This window comes from Peromyscus maniculatus, chromosome 6 (assembly GCF_049852395.1).
Source record: "Peromyscus maniculatus bairdii isolate BWxNUB_F1_BW_parent chromosome 6, HU_Pman_BW_mat_3.1, whole genome shotgun sequence".
Taxonomy (NCBI): Eukaryota; Metazoa; Chordata; class Mammalia; order Rodentia; family Cricetidae; genus Peromyscus; species Peromyscus maniculatus.
In genome coordinates this window covers 68,502,281-68,519,694 of record NC_134857.1, presented here as the reverse complement: position 1 = coordinate 68,519,694, position 17,414 = coordinate 68,502,281, and the positions used below count along the sequence as shown (strand labels likewise).

Sequence of the window (17,414 nt, the reverse complement as noted above, 5' to 3'; positions counted from 1 at the left end):
ATGTGAGCAGCCATGTGAGTGGTGTGGAACAGCCACAAGTGGAGAGAGCTTTGAGTAGGCTCCTCCCCAGGCCACCATCATTTCCAGGGTGTCTTCTCCCTTCACAGGCTGTTCTGAGCCCCCTGTGTGGAGCATGGAGTTCCTCAAACTTCCGTCCTCTCTTCCCTCTGTGCCCTCATGCCAGATCTCGGCCTTTCACCAGGCCTTTCATAACTTACACTAACGAATCCCCAAAGCATACGTACATCCCTCATAGGCCCTCGGGACTGCTGAGGATCTCCCCCTGGATGCCAGACAGGGTCTTAAACACCCCAGCTCATATCTGAACCCCCCACCCCCTCCGTCTATCTTTGTGCCTCGGCCTGTCCCTTCTGGATAAACATCTGTTGACTCATCTCCCCCTTGTTCCCTCTGCTTTCAGAACACATTCACATTGCCGCCTTCTTCCCATTCCCGCGACTTTCCCCTTGGGTCTAGCAGCGCTCCTAAAAGGCATCCCTGCTGCTCTGCCCTGGCCCGGGCCCTGTGGTGGAGTCTCAGCACACAGCCAGAACCATCTTGGTAAGCAGGGCCCATGGGCTCCTTCACTGCTGCACACCCCTTGGCTTCCTTCCATGCTTGAGGACATGGGCTCGTCTCTGCTAGTCCACTCCCTTCCTGCGGCACTCCATTTGGCCACTCTGGCTCCCTGGTAGTCTTTGTTTTTAGTTTTCTGGAACTTTGGGAAGTTAAACCATGGGACACAAGCACCCAACCACTGAGCCATGCCCAGGCTCTTCCTCAGGTCCTGTGAGTGCATCAAGGATCCTCTCCTGTCCTGACGAGCATCCCGGGAATAACTCAGGCTCCGCAGGTCCTTCTCCATGAACCTCTCTCAAAAGCCATCTATCACCACCTTATGTGAGGAGGAAAACTGCCCCTCCCCCACTCTGCCCTCTTTCCATCATGACTCCTGCTTGTGTGTGCGCTTGCCAAGAGCAGGGGTTTGGTTTAGTCACTGTTTTCCACACCTAGGGTGGCATCTGGCAGTGTGTGGGCACTCAAACGTTTGCTCTGAAAAAGTGGAGAGGAAACGGGGTGACCACGTGCTCCCCCACTGGGGATGAAGCACAGGAGGGGCAACTGTGAACAGGGCCAGGGGCTGGGGCCAGAACGGGTGCCGGACCGGAGGCTGCCGTCCAGTGCCGGCCGCACTCAGGCTAGCCCTCACTTCTTCTGACATGCGGCTCACCGTTGAGCATTTTCTTCTTCGACCTGGGCCAAGCCGGTAGCGGGGTTCACCAGATTGGCCCAGAAGGCACAGGCATCTCTAGTTTCCAGAGCACGGTTAATCAGAACCACAGCTGAGAGCATCTCCACAGCCACAAAGAGCTCCTCCTGGCCCAGCTCCTGTAGAGGGAGAGAGCTGAAGGGAGTTGGGGGCGGGGGGGGGGGGGGGGGGGGGGCTGCTGGAGCCAGCCTACCCCAAACTCTCCAATATCCCATCTCCATTCCCAAGTTCCAGGAGCTCCATTTACTCCACACCACCACTCATGTCAACACCTGGGACACATCTGGGCCACATTCAAGCAATGACACTACTCATGCTCAACACCTAGGATGCATTCACTCACCAACATTTATTCTTTACACCGGGGGATGGACGTTTACCGTGAACACAACCATGAAGACCACACACAGTGTCATTTTAATTTCCATAACTAAACCAAACGAGGTACATACCATTGAGAGTCCCGTTTCCCAGCCCAGCTCATAGCTAGTAATGTGGGTTAAATGGGGGCTGCCTGACTACAGAGCCCACCCTCAACGTGTGACCTCTGCCAACAGCCTTCTGGTCCCATGTCATATCAAGAACTACATGAAACCAGTTGTGGGGATGAACGCCTGTGGTTCCAGTACTCAGGAGGCAGAGGCAGAATAATCAGCTCCACAACAAGTTCAAGGCCTGGAAAAGCCTATCTCTCGAAAAGCCAAAAAGGACCCAGAGAGAGAGAGTCAGGCAGTCAGACAGAGACAGACCCGCACAGGGCCCTGGGCAGAGGCGACCAAGCGGCCCATCTCACACTGTGCTGCACACCATGAGGCCCTGGCCCCATTTTCCAACCCACTTTCTTTCTGGCTTCCCTTCAAATATCTGCTTAGACTGCTCCCTTTTTCTGGAGCATTCTTCCTGCATTCTACAAGGAGAGCTGCAAACAATAACGATGGCTGCTAAAACTTACTTCTCTAAGGAATTTCTCTGAGGAACATAGGCTAACTCAGAGTCCTTGAACCAATCCCGTGAGGTTGGTACCATTTATGAAGAAACTGAGAAGCAGAGGAAGTAATGACCCGCCAGTGTCACCTATCTAAGAAGCAGCAGAGCTAGATCTGAACTCAGGCCTCTCAGGCCAACCTTCAGTACGATGCCTTCACCCCGTATCTCTGTGGTGCTGTCCTGTTCCCTTGCTGAAGACACTGCTGTGTGCGGCTCATGTCTGAAGTTAAGTGTTCTATAAACACCTGCTGTTGGGGGAATTCACTACGGAGTCTCTTCCAGGAAGCCTTCCCAGACTTCCCCCAGCACGGCTTGCTCCATTTTCCTGGTCACTGCTGTATACAGTCTTCTTCCACCTACATCTTCTGCTCTTCTCTCCACCTCTGCCCGGCCCCTCCCTCGGGTGGACCCGAAGCAAGGCTCGTGCCTCACTCTCAGAAGGAGCTGAGTGGGCAGGAGTGAGGTGGGGCAGCCTCGTGGTTAGAGCATGTCCTGCAGTGTACTCAGCTCTGAATTCAGCCACAGCACTGCCAGTCAGCTGAGCAGGCAAGCACTCAACGTCCGCGACCCTCTTCTTACCTCTGAAGTGGAAACCCAGCACTTACCTGGCAGGGCTGCCGCCCACGCCAAGTGTGTGTGGCGCTACTGGCCGCCGTGATGCTCCTAAGGAAGCGGCCCTGCCCATCCCACTGTCTGGCCACCCCCACCCCACCCCCCTGAGCTGCTTGGGGGCCCCAGGACTCACCCCCTGCTGCTGCTTCTGGAGCACAGCCAGCTCCTGCTGGTACACAGCAGAGGCAAAGGGGAACACTTGGGGCAGCTGGGCTTCTGGGCACATGAGCTCCTTCACGGTGTCTGCGGCCACCCCCCTCTGGATGGCTCTGTTGATTCTCCACACCGCCTGGAGCACTGCAGAGGAGGACAGCAAGAAATCCCACAGGCTGAGTGCTCCCTGTCATCTCTGCTCTCCTTATTAACCAGGCTCTGCTGGGATCTCTGAGGGAAGTGGCTCTGTAACGCTTCTAGACCGCCATTCTGCTGCTAGATTCAAAATGCATTTCTAAGTGTTCCGGAGGAAAGGCGGAGGGGGTACTTTAAAAGAGAGGCTCTGGCCAGGCAGTGGCACACGCCTTTATCCCAGTACTCGGGAGGCAGGGGCAGGCAGAGCTCTGTGAGTTGGAGGCCAGCCTGGGCTACAGAATGAGTTCCAGGATAGCCAGGGTTACACAGTGAAATCCTGTCCTGCAAAACGGGGAGAGAGAGAGAGACAGAGAGAGACAGAGAGATAGAGACAGAGAAAGAGAGAGAGAGACAGAGAGAGACAGAGAGAGAGAGAGAGAGAGAGAGAGAGAGAGAGAGAGAGAGAGAGAGAGAGAGAGAGAGAGGTGCTCTGTGAAAGGCAATGTGTGTCGGGCCCAGAAGTCGCGTAGGTTAGAACACAGCAGGAAGTTCCCAAGGCAGCGGGCGCAGACTGACAGGTGGTAATGGTGCATAACTAAGATGAAGTAAGTCAAAGGGCCCTGGGGACCAAGCCTTGGTGACAGTGCAGAGACACAGAGCCAGCTCCATTTATACCAGAGCGAAGCTAAGGGGCCACAGCACACAGTGTGGTGAGTGGACGTACTCTGGGGCCAGTGAAGTGCCAGCAGAAATGGACACCCGCTCTGAGGAGCACGGAATCGTGTGGGGAGGAATAAGGACTCGCGAGGACCTGCTGTGCCCAGCCGACGACGAGGCCACGCTGGAAGTGGGCCCACCCCAGCTCTGGCCGCGCTGAGGCGGGGCTTCTGACTGGGAGCAAGCAGACAGTTTTACAGAGAAGCCCTGGAGACAGCTCTGCAGACATTTCCACCCGCTTCTGACAGGTGAAATGTGGGAGGAATGTCACTCGCAGGCCTGGAGGCCAGGGGCTGGGAAGGGAGCGAGGAACAGCAGCCTGTGTGGCTCAGCTGCACTGGGTGAAATGTGAGCTGAAAAGCAAGGGGGGGGGATCACCCGGAAGGCCTCACCTGCCAGGCCCAGGGGGTGGACCCAAAGTGTGAGATAAAGAATGAAAGAGCCAGGGCTGGAGAGATGGCTCAGCCACTAAGAACACTCGCTGCTCTTGTGAGGGCCGGTTCAGTTCCTAGCACCCACACAGTGGCACACAGTCACCCATAATTCCAGTCCCAGGCCTCCACTTCTGGTCTCCATGGACAATGTATGCATATGGTGCAGACATACATGCAGGCAAATCACTCATGGACTTAAAATTAAAAAAAAAAAAAAAAAAAAAGAGCAAATCTTTGTTGTTTGTTTTTCAAGACAGGATTTCTTTGTATAGCCCCAGCTCTGTAGACCAGGCTGGCCTCAAACTCACAGAAATCCACCTGTCTCTGTCTCCTGAGTGCTGGGATTAAAGGCGTGTGCCACCACTACCCAGTGTAAAGAAATCTTCAAAAAAGAAGGAAGAGCCAGTTGGGTGTGGTGGCGCACATCCGTGACAGAATCACTCAGGGTTACCCCTGGGAAGCTAAGTAACTATCACATTGTGCTCTGGGCCAGCTTGAGCTACACAGTAAGACCCTATCTCAAAAGACAAAAACAAACCAAGAGTGGAGAGCCGAAGCTTTTCTACTAAGAGATCTGCACCAAACTCGCTCTGGCAACAACAATCAGAAATGAAGTGGGCTCCCAGGGCGGGCAGGCAGGCAGGCAGCAGCCGGGGGAGGCTGTGAACTGACATTTGAAGGCTGTTACTCAGAGGTAAATGGTGACTGAGTGACTTCAAACCTGACGTGGAGGCCAGACTACAGACCTGGTAGCTGCTGCCCCAGGACTCTGCCTTCATCCACACCCTGAATACACGGTTATAGTTGCATATCATTTTGTTTTGTTTTGTTTTAAGTTTCTTTTATCGTCCATGTAGGGATTGTTCTGCCTGCATGTGTGTGTACCACATATGTCTCATGCCTGCAGATCCAGTTTGGATCCCCTGGAACTGGAGTTACAGATGATTATGAACTACTATGTGGGTACTAAGAACTGAACCCGGGTCCTCTGCAAGAGCAACAAGTATTCTTAACCACTGAACCATAACAGACCTACATATAATATTTTGTTTTGTGATTTTTCGAGACAGGGTTTCTCTGTGTAGCCCTAGCTGTTCTGGAACTCAGTCTATAGACCAGGCTGGTCTCGAACTCACAGAGATGAATCTGCCTCTGCTTCACAAGTGCTGGGATTAAAGGCATGCGCCACCACTGCCTGGCTCATATAATGTTTAAGACACTGAATTAGAATGTGTTTTGTCCTTACCTGAGAAATCATATTTCAGAAGCCAAAGAAATATAAACAGGAAGCAACAAAATTACAGGCAAACTTCCCAGAAGGAGCCTGGTCCTGAGTGGCAACAGGACATCATTATCTTTCCTTTGATTCGTCCCTCTGGGGGAGCAGAGCGCAGAGAATGTGAAGGGTAAAGTTCCTTGTTAGGCCTGGGACTGGACGGCCATTTGCCCCATCCAATACATATGCCAGTAAAGGAGCCGGCAGACCCCCCCCCCCCCCCCCCCCCCCGCCCCCGCCTGGAGATGACTTACTGGCTTGCTCTTGATCGCCCTTCTCATTGGCTGCAGCCACCCCAGCCTGGACCTCCTCCTTTTCTAGAAGCCTCACCAGACCCAGCTCCTGCAAGAGGGCAGAGGTGCAGTAGAGGAGAGTCCCCAGGCCATGGACGTGCATCAGGAGCTGCCAGGACTCAGTCCTGCCTCTCCCTTCAGGTGGAAGGACCTGGCCTACCTTTCTACCTCTCTCTCTCTTTTTTTAAAGCCAGCATATGTCTAAAATAACAACAGACTAGAGTATAAATAACATCAAACAGAAAGGCAGCGCATTAAGGGCTAGAGATGGCTCCCTGGTTAAAGTGCTTCCCATGTAAGCACAAGGACTAGAGATTGGATCTGCAGAACCCATGCAAGTCTTCCTGTAATTCCAGCCTTAGATGTAGAGACAGGATTCCCAGATCAGCCTGGCTAGTGAGACTAGCCACATTGGTGAGCTCTGGGTTCAGTTAAGAGAACCTGCCTCAGTGAATAAGGCGGAGTGGTTTCGGATGATTCTTGACATCAAAGTTGGACCTCTTATACACGCGCCCACACATCCGCCCTCCCCTGTGTGAACACACATAGAGACATACACTTATTCCACAGACATCTATGCGTGAAAAATGTGGGAGGAGAGGGTCAAAGCATTGAAAATAAAGTTGATAAATCAAGACCCCGATTCAGCAATGAGAAGCATATTGTTACCTAATGGACTGGCCTGGTCCTTCCCTCCCAGTCTGAGACTCTAAGCAGAGCAGACAGCCTGGTCCACTATGCTTTGGGAGATGATTCCGCCATTTAAACATGGAGTCAGTGATGATATGCACATAAAAGGCATTTCCTACCCTACGGGCAGACAGGTGCTAGTCAGAGCCTGACCTGTGACTTCTGCTCTCTGTCCGAACTCAGCTGTTCCAGGTACCAGTCAGCCAAATCTCTTCTCACCCCTTGCAGGGCCAGGACAGGATCTTGAAGGGCCTCAAGCAAGGCCCCAGGGCTTTGTCTCTCCAGAGCATCATCAACAACTTCTAGAGCCCCCTGGACTGAAAAACAGCAAAACTCCAAGTGTGTGAAAGCTACCTCGTACCATCCCCAGCCAATCCTGGGAATTTGCCTTCTTCTTGCCTCCCAAAAGTTGCCTCTATCCTTGACAGCTGATACAGTGAGCTCCTGTGGTCCAGCCTACATCTTCCTCTTGGTCTTCATAGCCTTCCCATCTCACTGTTCCAGACCCTGTGCACACCCTGATCCTAACAGGCAAACGGACTCTCGTTGTGAGCCTTCAGATTGCTCCTCTGCCCACCACCTTCCCTCTTCCATCTATCCCCTTACTTCCTTCTATTCTTCCTGCTTCCTTTTCTTTTGAGAAAGTCTCACAACATGGCCCTGTGAGTCTTTGAACTCTTAATCTTCCTGCCTTAGACAGCTGGGATCACAGGTGTGTGGTATTACTCCCAGCTACACTTCCTTCTTGAGGGACCCTAATCCAAACATCCACCCCCAGCACTGGGAGCTGAAAGGCCTGTCCATTTGCCTCTGTCTTAATAATTTTCCATTCCCATAGGAGCTCCCTGGTATGAACCTCTTTGCTGTGGCCAGAGAGCAGGGCATAGAATCCCTGGCCTGTGAGTTTTCCCTAGGGCAGGCTCTAGCTCACACAAGGTCATGGGGCTTATTAAAGCAGCCATCTCCCAGCTTCCCGGGCTCTCCCAGTCATCTCTTACCATTGGCAAGGTTGATGTGGCCCTGGATCTCGGCCTGGGTGAGGCAGGACTCATAGATGTCCTGTTCTTGACCATCATCCTGCAAAAGCAAGATGGAGAGACTTGGAGACACTGCGAAATCTGCCTCCCTATCCTTGCCACACTCACTTGGGTAGACCAATGGCCAGGCCAAAGACCAGTCTGCTTAGGCCTCTGAGGAGAACCTGGGGGCTAAGCCCTGGCACCAACAGTTACGCCAATCAGCCTGTGGACTCCCCAGGCTAGGCTCATCTCGTGCTTCATTCCAGAGCCAATTCAGCCATCCAGACTCTTCTCCAGCCTTCTTGCGCGACAGACATCACTCCAGGCTCCTCCCCTGCTTCTCTAAGTCATGGGCATATCTTTGGAACTCGAGGCAGGACAAACTGAGTCCTCACTCTGCTTAAGACCCCCCAGGCCTCTCAACTTATGCCCCCCTGCATCCCAAGGCTTCTCCTTACGTGGTTCCTGGCATTAGCAGCCTTCTCCATCTTGGCTAGGGCCAGCAGCTCTTGGTAGACAGCTGCCAGAGGTTCCCGAAGATTCCCCAGAAGAGCATTAGGATTCTTCAAGGCAGTCAGAGTGTCCTCCACCACCCCTCGCTCCACGGCATCGTTGATGGCAAGAACAGCTGCGTGGACTTGGAGGGGCGGGAGAAGAAGGTCAAGAAGCCAGAAAGGACCCAGGCCAGAGCATGGCTAGCTGTAGCACCAGGAGGCCTGACCCTTCTGCCTGTGGATATAGGAGATGCCAAAGCCCAGCCAAGGGCTACGAGGTTGCTGTCGTCCCATCCCATGTCCTCACCCCCACCCCACCCCATGCTCCCATGTCCTACTCTAGGGCAAAGTCCTACCTGCAGCCTCATCGGCTGAAAATTCATTGGCTAGGATGCCCCCGATCTTGCTGAAGGCTGGTAACTGGAGGCCATATTTGGCCAGTTCAGAGGCGATGTTGCTGAGTTCCTCAGCTGCAATGGTACCAGAGGTGTTCTTCATTAGGCTCAGAATCCCCGTGCCCCTGCTTAGTCAGTCTATGGACCAGAGGAAGGAGCTGGCTTCTTACCTGTGAATTTCACCTTCCCATACAGGTCATGGATCTGAGGGGCCAATCCCAGCCGGAAGAGGAAGAGACTGGGAAGAACGGAAGGCATAAGGACACACTGGGATCTACTGATTTCCACACCCTGTCCACAATAGGTATGTAAAATTGCAATGGAGGCCGAGAGGTGAAGAGCACTTAGCACTTGGCCCCGAGTCACTCTGGCATACAGGGATAACCAGCCAAGACAAGAAAGAGCTACAGAACGGAAACTTATTTCCACAGGGAGCCTCTGTCACTGGGATGGCTCCACAGAGGACACACTGCAGTGGAATGTCACAGGTGGACAAGAGGAAGATACAGCAAACAAAGCTGCTGAAGCCAGGGATGGAGGCAAAGAAGGGCATGGGAAGGAGAGGCATAAAGAGATGACACAGTGGACACAGGCACTGGACGGTCCCATTCTATGATTCAGCCAACTGGTATACCTGCCTGTGAGTAGAACCCAGTGGCCTTCCCTGCTTGTAATACGTGGCTTGCATGTGATGCTCTTGATGGGTCTTGGTTCTGATTCATTCATGTCCCAGTCACAAACTAAGGACTTTATCCTGCTGGTCCTTCATTTCCAAGGCTCACACATGAATGTGCCCACATACATATGAATGTAAACACCCATGCAGGCCTAAACTCTCACCCTCCCCAATACTGCCCTTTTGGCTATCCTCCCTCCTTTCTATTATATTTATTGCTATTGATTGATCCATCTATTGATCTGCCTAGAGCAGTGGTTCGCAACCTGTGTGTTGCGACCCCTTTAGGGGTTGAATGACCTTCTCCCTAGGTCACCTAAGATGATCAGAAAACACAGATATTTATAATTCATAACAGTAGCAAAATTACAGTTATGAAATAGCAACAAAATAATATTATGTTGGGGGTCACCACAGCATGAGGAACTGTATTAAAGGGCCGCAGCATTAGGAAGATTGAGAACCAGTGACCTAGAGGAACCTGGCTGACTAAAGTTGGGGGTGTCTCACCTGAGAGCATGAATGCAATAGATCACCCGAGGCATATTCTTCTTGTCGTAGATGTCTGTGGTCTCTGGGAGGAAGATCTAGAGGAGAAACCGGACAGTTGAGGTACAGGGAAGGTAGTGCAGTAAGGCTCCCAAGCTGGTGCGGGACAGGTTTGGGCTGAGCAATGCACCTCTCTCTCTCTCTAACCAGAGCAGTGAGCACCACAGCCCAGGCTTCTCAGTCAGTTTCTATAACCATCCCCATTCAGTCCAGTGTGGAAAAGGCTTACCAAACCAGTGACATAGTCAGTGTCTAGGGTTAGCTGACCTCAGGGCTAGAGTATGCAGGCCATAGCCTCCAGGAAACACAGGCCCCAGGCACTCGGTCTCCATGAGCCCGGTCCTTGACCTGAGATTTCCACCACATACATGATGTGCTGGGGAGTTGACCATGCTCCCAGGGAAGGCCCAACGAGGCATTGATTGCCAAGGCAGAGGCCTCTGATCTGTAGAAGCCCCTTTAAGAAGTGAAACCTAGCCGGGCGGTGGTGGCGCACGCCTTTAATCCCAGCACTCGGGAGGCAGAGCCAGGTGGATCTCTGTGAGTTCGAGGCCAGCCTGGACTACCAAGTGAGTCCCAGGAAAGGCGCAAAGCTACACAGAGAAACCCTGTCTCGAAAAACCAAAAAAAAAAAAAAAAAAAAAAAAGAAGTGAAACCTAAACTCAGCACATCCTACGATACATTCAGCTTCTTCTTCTTCTTCTTCTTCTTCTTCTTCTTCTTCTTCTTCTTCTTCTTCTTCTTCTTCTTCTTCTTCTTCTTCTTCTTCTTCTTCTTCTTGGTTTTTCGAGACAGGGTTTCTCTGTGTAACTTTGGAGCCTGTCCTGTATCTCACTAGATAATGCAGCTGGCCGCAATCACAATTATAGATTTGCATCACTACACCCACCAAAATGTCCTGGCTACTATTTCCACGTACATGCATGCAAGCATGCGCAGTGTGTGTGTGTGTGTGTGTGTGTGTGTGTGTGTGTGTGTGTGTGTGTGTGTGTGTAAGGACAACCTGCAGGAGCTGATTCTCTTCTTCCACCATGTGGCAACTGGGGATCAAACTCAGCTTGTCAGGTATAGGGGCAAGTTCCTTGACCTGATGAGCCAACAAACCTCATCTTTTTGTTTTTGGTTTTTGTTTGTTTGTTTGTTTTCAAGACAGAGTTTCTCTGTGTAGCCTTGACTGTCCTGGAACTCACTCTGTAGACCAGGCTGTCCTCAAACTCAGAGATCCGCCTGCCTCTGCCTCCCGAGTGCTGGGATTAAAGGTGTGAGCCACCACCACCCAGCTCACCTCATTTTTATAGTTACCGTCTACAGGGAAGGAACACAGAGAAGGACCCCCACACTGCAGAATCCTGCCTAGCCTTAGTTGGTTTAGTGCTTTACAAGGGGAATTTACATAGGCCCTGCAATTCTCCTACCAACATCATAGGTGGGAAGTATCACACCTACTTTACAGGTGAGAAACAAGCTGGGCTTCACAGAGGGAAAGGACATGTAATATGAATACAGAGGGTCTCGGACCTAAGGCTCCAGTCGGAAGTCCCACACCTGGGGATGGGGCAGGTTCTTGCTTCTCTCTGAAATTCTGGTGCCTGGCTGACATGCGCCCCTCCCACACTACACAGGCGCTCCACTACAGGACAGTGCTGATACCCTCAGCCCAGGATCCACGGGAGGTGAGGGCGGAGCCCGAGCAGCCTGGTTCAAGGGCACAGAGCCCCAAGGAACGGGGCCCTTACATAATCATCTTGGCACCCCGTTTTACCGAAGGCAGGCCGATGTGCGCCACCGCAGAAAGCCAAAAGTTGATGTTGTCTGTGTGCCGGAAATGCAAGCCCGTTGCCTGAAGAGAGAAAAGAGAATGTTTCTACAGTTCTCAGGGTGCCCTACAGGTGGAGCCCAGATGCCAGCTTAAAGATTCATGGGGGAAGGGTAGACAGAGCCCAAGGACCCCACCCTGTGGATCCCCGGCCCCACGGAACAGAAAAACAGCTGAGACCACCAGGAATGGGTGAGCCAGCTGGACAATGGGAAGGCTGGCATAGGGGAGGGGCCGTGCAGTAAGGCTTCCAAGCTGGCACAGGACAGGAGGCTTGGGCTGGCTAGAATGCAGAAAAGGGACACATGCCCAGAAAGGCCCTTCAGGGTGGCAAAGCCCATGAGCCTTGGAGTGTGCACCATTTGCACCTTGGGGACATCTTAAGGCCCATGCAGCGGTACCTCCCGCTGCCAGCAGAGACCCACCCGGCAGAGTGGCACTGGCGAACACGTACTGCCCTAGTACCATTCCTTGTACTTCTTTTCAGCCTCAAAAGTGGTCATGTGTGGACTCTCATGTTACAGGGTCACTACACCCTCACAGCTGTGACAAGGAGCGTCTTGGGAGGGGAAGGGGGCAGACGGATTAACCCCACTGCGCCCACCTGGTACCGCAGCTGTTCCACGTCATAGATCTTCTTCAGGGGGACCACAGAGGGTGCAAAACAGTGGCCCAGCTTGGCCAGCAGCACTCCATTCCGGAGGCTCTCCTCCAGCTCCACCGGGGCAGGAAGCTCCTCCTTCAAGCACACCTCCATCCAGCTGTGAGCAGGAGAGCAGTTCTTACCCACCGGCAGGCCACACTTGTAGGATCCGCCCATCCCTCAAGAGCCCAGATGCACCATTCCTTCCCTACCCAAAATTCCCCTCTCTCCCTGTTGCTTCGCTGTTCCCCACTCCCTCAAGCTGCCACAGATGCCTAAACTAGCCAACCTTGGCCTCATTCATCCTGAAAAGTCTCCCTGAGTGGCTCCCACACCTGCCCGTCTTCAAGGAGGTGTAGCCTCAACCCCAAAGGAATCTGCCACCTCTCACTCTGCATGGTTCTGCAAACTTAGGCGCAGAAAGCCCGTGTCTGATGCAATGATCTCCATAGTTCACAGTTCAGTTCTGAGGATAATAGGGGGGCATTAGGGGCCCTGTGGGTTGATGGAACAGCACACGGGACAGAAAGGCCAGACCTCTAGGAATCAGACTTTCCAACCCATCTCCCTCACTTCGACTCTGAAACTCAATTGCATTCAGCAAAATGAGGCCGATATCACTGGTCCTGCCGGCTTCAGTGAGCTGGCGATTCTGAGCACACTTTATGACTCCTTGGGTAGAAGCTCCAGACATTGAGGACTACAGATATGTTTCCAAAGAGAGCCAAGTATACCTTGCTTCACACTATCACTGCTGGACACCCGATTTATTTATTTGGTTGGTTGGTTTTTCTTTTTCTTTTTTTAATTTTTTTAAAGATTTATTTATTTATTATGTATACAGTGTTCTGTCTGCAGGCCAGAAGAGGGCACCAGATCTCATTACAGATGGTTGTGAGCCACCATGTGGTTGCTGGGAATTGAACTCAGGACCTCTGGAAGAGCAGCCAGTGCTCTTAACCTCTGAGCCATCTCTCCAGCCTGGTTGGTTGGTTTTTCAAGACAGGGTTTCTCTGTGTAGCCCTGGCTGTTCTGGAACTTGCTCAGCCACAGGAAAAAAAAAAAAAAAAAGGGCGGTGGTGTCACATGCCTTTAATCCCAGCACTTGAAAGGCAGGGGCAGGAGAATCTCTGTGAGTTCAAGGCCAGCCTGATCTACAAAGCAAGTTCCAGGACAGCCAGGACTCTTAAAGAGAGAAACCCTGTCTCAAAACAAACAAACAAACACTCATAATAATAATAATAAATAAAAATAAATTTAAAACATTTTTAAAGGAAAGAAAAAGGGACTGGGGAAATGACTCAGTAGGTCAGAGTGCTTGCCACACAGGCCTGAGCTCATAAAAGCCCAGAAGGTGGCTGGGGTATGCTGGCCAGTAGCCTAGCTCCAGGTTTAGTGAGAGACCTTGTCTCAGGGAAATAAAGTGGAGACAGACACATCAGGACATTTGACATCCTCTTCTGATGTCTATACACGCCTCACATACATACACCAAACACACACACACACACTGCATTTGTCATGCCCTTCCTTGGTAAAATGAATCATAAGGTAACCAAATAGCTCTCAGATGATGAAAGAATAAAGCTGCATGTGTGCTCTGTGTGGTATTTAAGTGAGTGCAGGGATGCATAATGCAAATCTCTACATACGCAGAGGCCAGGAGGAAACTGGGTGTCTTCCTTTATTGCTCTCTGCCCTATTGCCTGGAGCCAGTGTCTCTCACTGAACCTGAAGCTGACTCTTTCGACTAAGCAGCCAGGCCAGTGAGCTCCTGGGATCCACCCACCTCCAATTCCTCATTTCTGAGGCTAAGGCACGCATAGCTAGGTCTGACTTTTTATATGCTGGTTCCTCGTGTCTTCACAGCAAGTGTTCTTACCCACTGACCTATCACCCCAGCCTGGGAAGTCATTGCTCAAGAAAAAATTTCAGCTAATTAATGAAGAAGACATGATAGCGTTGGAAAATAGTCATTTTGTTTTGCATAAAGCCCTGGATTCCATCTCAAGCACTGGGGGAAACAAAACAAACAAAAAAACCAAGCAGGCATCTTTTTTTTTGGTTTTTCGAGTCAGGGTTTCTCTGTGTAGCTTTGCACCTTTCCTGGAACTCACTCTGTAGCCCAGGCTGGCCTCGAACTCACAGAGATCCGCCTGCCTCTGCCTCCCGAGTGCTGGGATTAAAGGCATGCGCCGCCACCACCGCCCAGCCAAGCAGGCATCTTGCATCCTCAATAACAGGTTCCAATGAGGGACAACAAGAAGTCACGTGGTAAAAGCTAATGGGGAGATTTGTGAGATAGAGACTACCATCACACGAACTCTCACATCAGACTTAGAATTGCTAGAGGCAGCTTTATAGGCAGCATAAGGAGATGCCATATTCCTCCTGTGAGGTGTGAGGTGAAGCACATGCTACCACCAAGAAGTCCTCCACTGACCCTGACACTAATCAAGCCTTTAAGAGTCAACATCCATCATAGGAAATACAGGGCTTGGGGGCACGGGCTGAATGACGTAGGAAGCTAATGAAGCCAGAGTGTCAGTGGTCCAGTTTCCTAAAAAGGTCAAGGACATAAAAAAGCGAAAAAGGGAGAGGTGCTCCTGGCTAAAGAAGGCCTAAGAGGCAAGTGTCATGTGCAAACTTTTAGATTCTTCTTCTTTTTGGGGGGTTGGGTGCTATGGGATGTCTTTCTGGATGCTGTGAATATGTATTGCTCCCATACAAGAAAATCCAAGGGAGAGAGTGAGAGGAGAAAGGCAGAGTGGGAGAGGCGAGCCAGCTGCCCGAGGAGCAACATGGAGCGGGATGCAGGTAAAGCCATGGAACACGTGGCCATATAGAGATTAAGAGTTATGGGTTGGCCGGGCGGTGGTGGCGCACGCCTTTAATCCCAGCACTAGGGAGGCAGAGCCAGGAGGATCTCTGTGAGTTCGAGGCCAGCCTGGGCTACCAAGTTGAGTTCCAGGAAAGGTGCAAAGCTACACAGAGAAACCCTGTCTCAAAAAAACTAAAAAAAAAAAAAAAAAAAAAAAAAAAAAAAAAAAAAAAAAGTTATGGGTTGAGTTAAATTATAAGAACTAACTAGTAAGAAGCCTGAGTCATAGGCCATATAATTCCCAATTAATATTAAGCCTCTGAATGATTGTTTTATAAATGTCTTCGGAACTGTGGTGCAGGCGGGGGCAGGGCAGGGCAGGGACCAGAGAAACAGGGACCCCAGGACCGGGTAGGACTGGAGAAACTTCTAATACAGGTGGGGGTGGGTTTCGAGACTGGGTTTCTCTGTGTAGCCCTGGCTGTCCCGGATCTCACTCTGTAGCCCAGGCTGGCCTCGAACTCAGAGATTCTCCTGCCTCTGCTTCCCAAGTGCTGGGATTAAATGGGTGTGCCACCATTGCCTGGCTAGACTCTTCTTTTTAATTAGACAGATTTACTTGTTTTTAATTTAAAAACTCCACTATACGTAGTCATTGTACATGGTACTTTATTATAGAAAGACAGATTTTTCTTTTTAGACAATGAATGAAGCTGGATAATGGCCTGGTTCCTGATTTCCCGGGCATTCACAGGTAATTTAGTTGGGCATTATGACAGTGTGGTAGGTAAAGAGGTACCCAAAGACTACAGAGCTATAGATGAAGGATATGGGGGAAGAATGCCTTAAAAAAACAGAAAATGCTATTTTTCTTTTCTGTCTTGTTTTGAGACAGGGTCTCATGAAGTCCAGACTGGCCTCAGGCTTGCTATGTAGTAGAGGCAAACTTTGAACTCTGTGTATGTGTGTGGGGTGGGGGGTGCCTGTTCACACGGGTAAACACCTGCAAGTGTGTACATATTCATGCAGAGGCCAGAGGTTGATATAAGGCATCTTCCATGATTGCTTCCCATCCTGTTTTTTGAGGTAGGGTTTCTCATTTCTCTCATTTGAACCTAGAGCTCACTAATGGGTTGGGCTGGCCAGCCAATGAACGCTGTGGATCTGCCTGCCTCTGCCCCCCAAGCCCTGGGATTACAGGTACTTTTTAATGTGTACTGCGGGTCTGAGTTCAGGTCTTCATGCTTGCACAGCAGCATTTGCCAACTGAGGCATCCCCCTTGCCGCTGGCCGTGAACTTTTTATTCTCTTACCCTCTAAGCACTGAGATTAAGGTGTGCACCATCATGCCTGGCATGACAAAATGTTTTAACGTGCCCTTCCCCACAGAATGGCCCCTTGTCTGTTTGCATTTGCTTTGGAGACCGGTGCCTGGAATAGGAGAGGTAGGAAAGGGGGACCAAAAGGAGCCCATCTTTCTGGACCCTGCTTACCGCTTGGCTTCTTCCAGCCGGCACAGGTACTGATAGGCAACATTCTGTCGCCTCTGCTCGTCCATCTCCTCGGCCGTGAGGCGTTCATCTAAAGTGTGAGGGGACACAGTCAAGGAATGCAGCCTCAGCTAGGGGTCTCAGCACCCACCCCGGGCAGCTCACAGCTTTCTGTAACCAACCAGCTTCAGAAGAGCCAATGCCCTCTTCTGGCTTCTGTGGGCACCCCCACACACAGGGCATGCCCATAAATGAAAAGATAAATCTTTTTTTTTTTAAAGATATTTTTATTTATTTTGTATACAGCATGTATGACCAGAAGAGGGCACCAGATCTCATTACAGATGGTTGTGAGCCACCATGTGGTTGCTGGGAATTGAACTCAGGACCTCTGGAAGAGCAGTCAGTGCTCTTAACCACTGAGCCATCTCTCCAGCACCGAAAAAATAAATCTTAAAGAGCAAAAAATCAACAGGAATCTGAGCTCTGCAGCTGTTTTTTTTTTTTTTTTTTTTTTTTAAATGCAGCTGTTTTTGAACAGGCATGAGCACAGAAACACTCTCCACGTCCCAGTTCACCCATTATCAGGAAACATCCTTCTTTACCAGAGACACCTCCTTCTTTCCTCTGCAGCCATCTTCCTGTCTTTCTCCTCTTTCCCAAGTCTGCCTCAAGAATGCCCTCCAGTGCCACCAGCAGAGCTATCCAAAGCCCTCCTCAGCTGGGACCAGCAGGGCTATCCAAAGCCCTCCTCAGCTGGGACCAGCAGGGCTATCCAAAGCCCTCCTCAGCTGGGACCTTAGTTTCGAGTCTTACCCTTCATTATGTGCCAACCCATCAAAGACATGCTGTCCCAGGGGCTCCCTTGGAAGCATGGCTGACAGAGTCAACAATTAAGTGCGGTCACTCAATATCTTTCTGTCCGGCCCTGGGCTAGTGAACC

At 51.1% G+C, this 17,414-nt stretch overlaps 1 protein-coding gene across 1 annotated transcript in view; it reads right to left on the bottom strand.

The window, feature by feature from the left end:
• Positions 1–17,414, bottom strand: part of Iqgap3 (IQ motif containing GTPase activating protein 3) — a 45,669-nt gene that overhangs the window by 26,199 nt on the left and 2,056 nt on the right. The window contains exons 2-13 of the mRNA XM_006976397.4: positions 16,475–16,562; positions 12,122–12,278; positions 11,464–11,541; positions 9,662–9,738; positions 8,646–8,713; positions 8,437–8,550; positions 8,045–8,223; positions 7,566–7,644; positions 6,721–6,884; positions 5,839–5,926; positions 3,003–3,166; positions 1,232–1,389 (exon numbers count right to left, since the gene is read on the bottom strand). Of these exons, the coding sequence (XP_006976459.1) occupies positions 1,232–1,389; positions 3,003–3,166; positions 5,839–5,926; positions 6,721–6,884; positions 7,566–7,644; positions 8,045–8,223; positions 8,437–8,550; positions 8,646–8,713; positions 9,662–9,738; positions 11,464–11,541; positions 12,122–12,278; positions 16,475–16,562 (1,414 nt within the window). The remainder of the gene's footprint in view (positions 1–1,231; positions 1,390–3,002; positions 3,167–5,838; positions 5,927–6,720; positions 6,885–7,565; positions 7,645–8,044; positions 8,224–8,436; positions 8,551–8,645; positions 8,714–9,661; positions 9,739–11,463; positions 11,542–12,121; positions 12,279–16,474; positions 16,563–17,414) is intronic.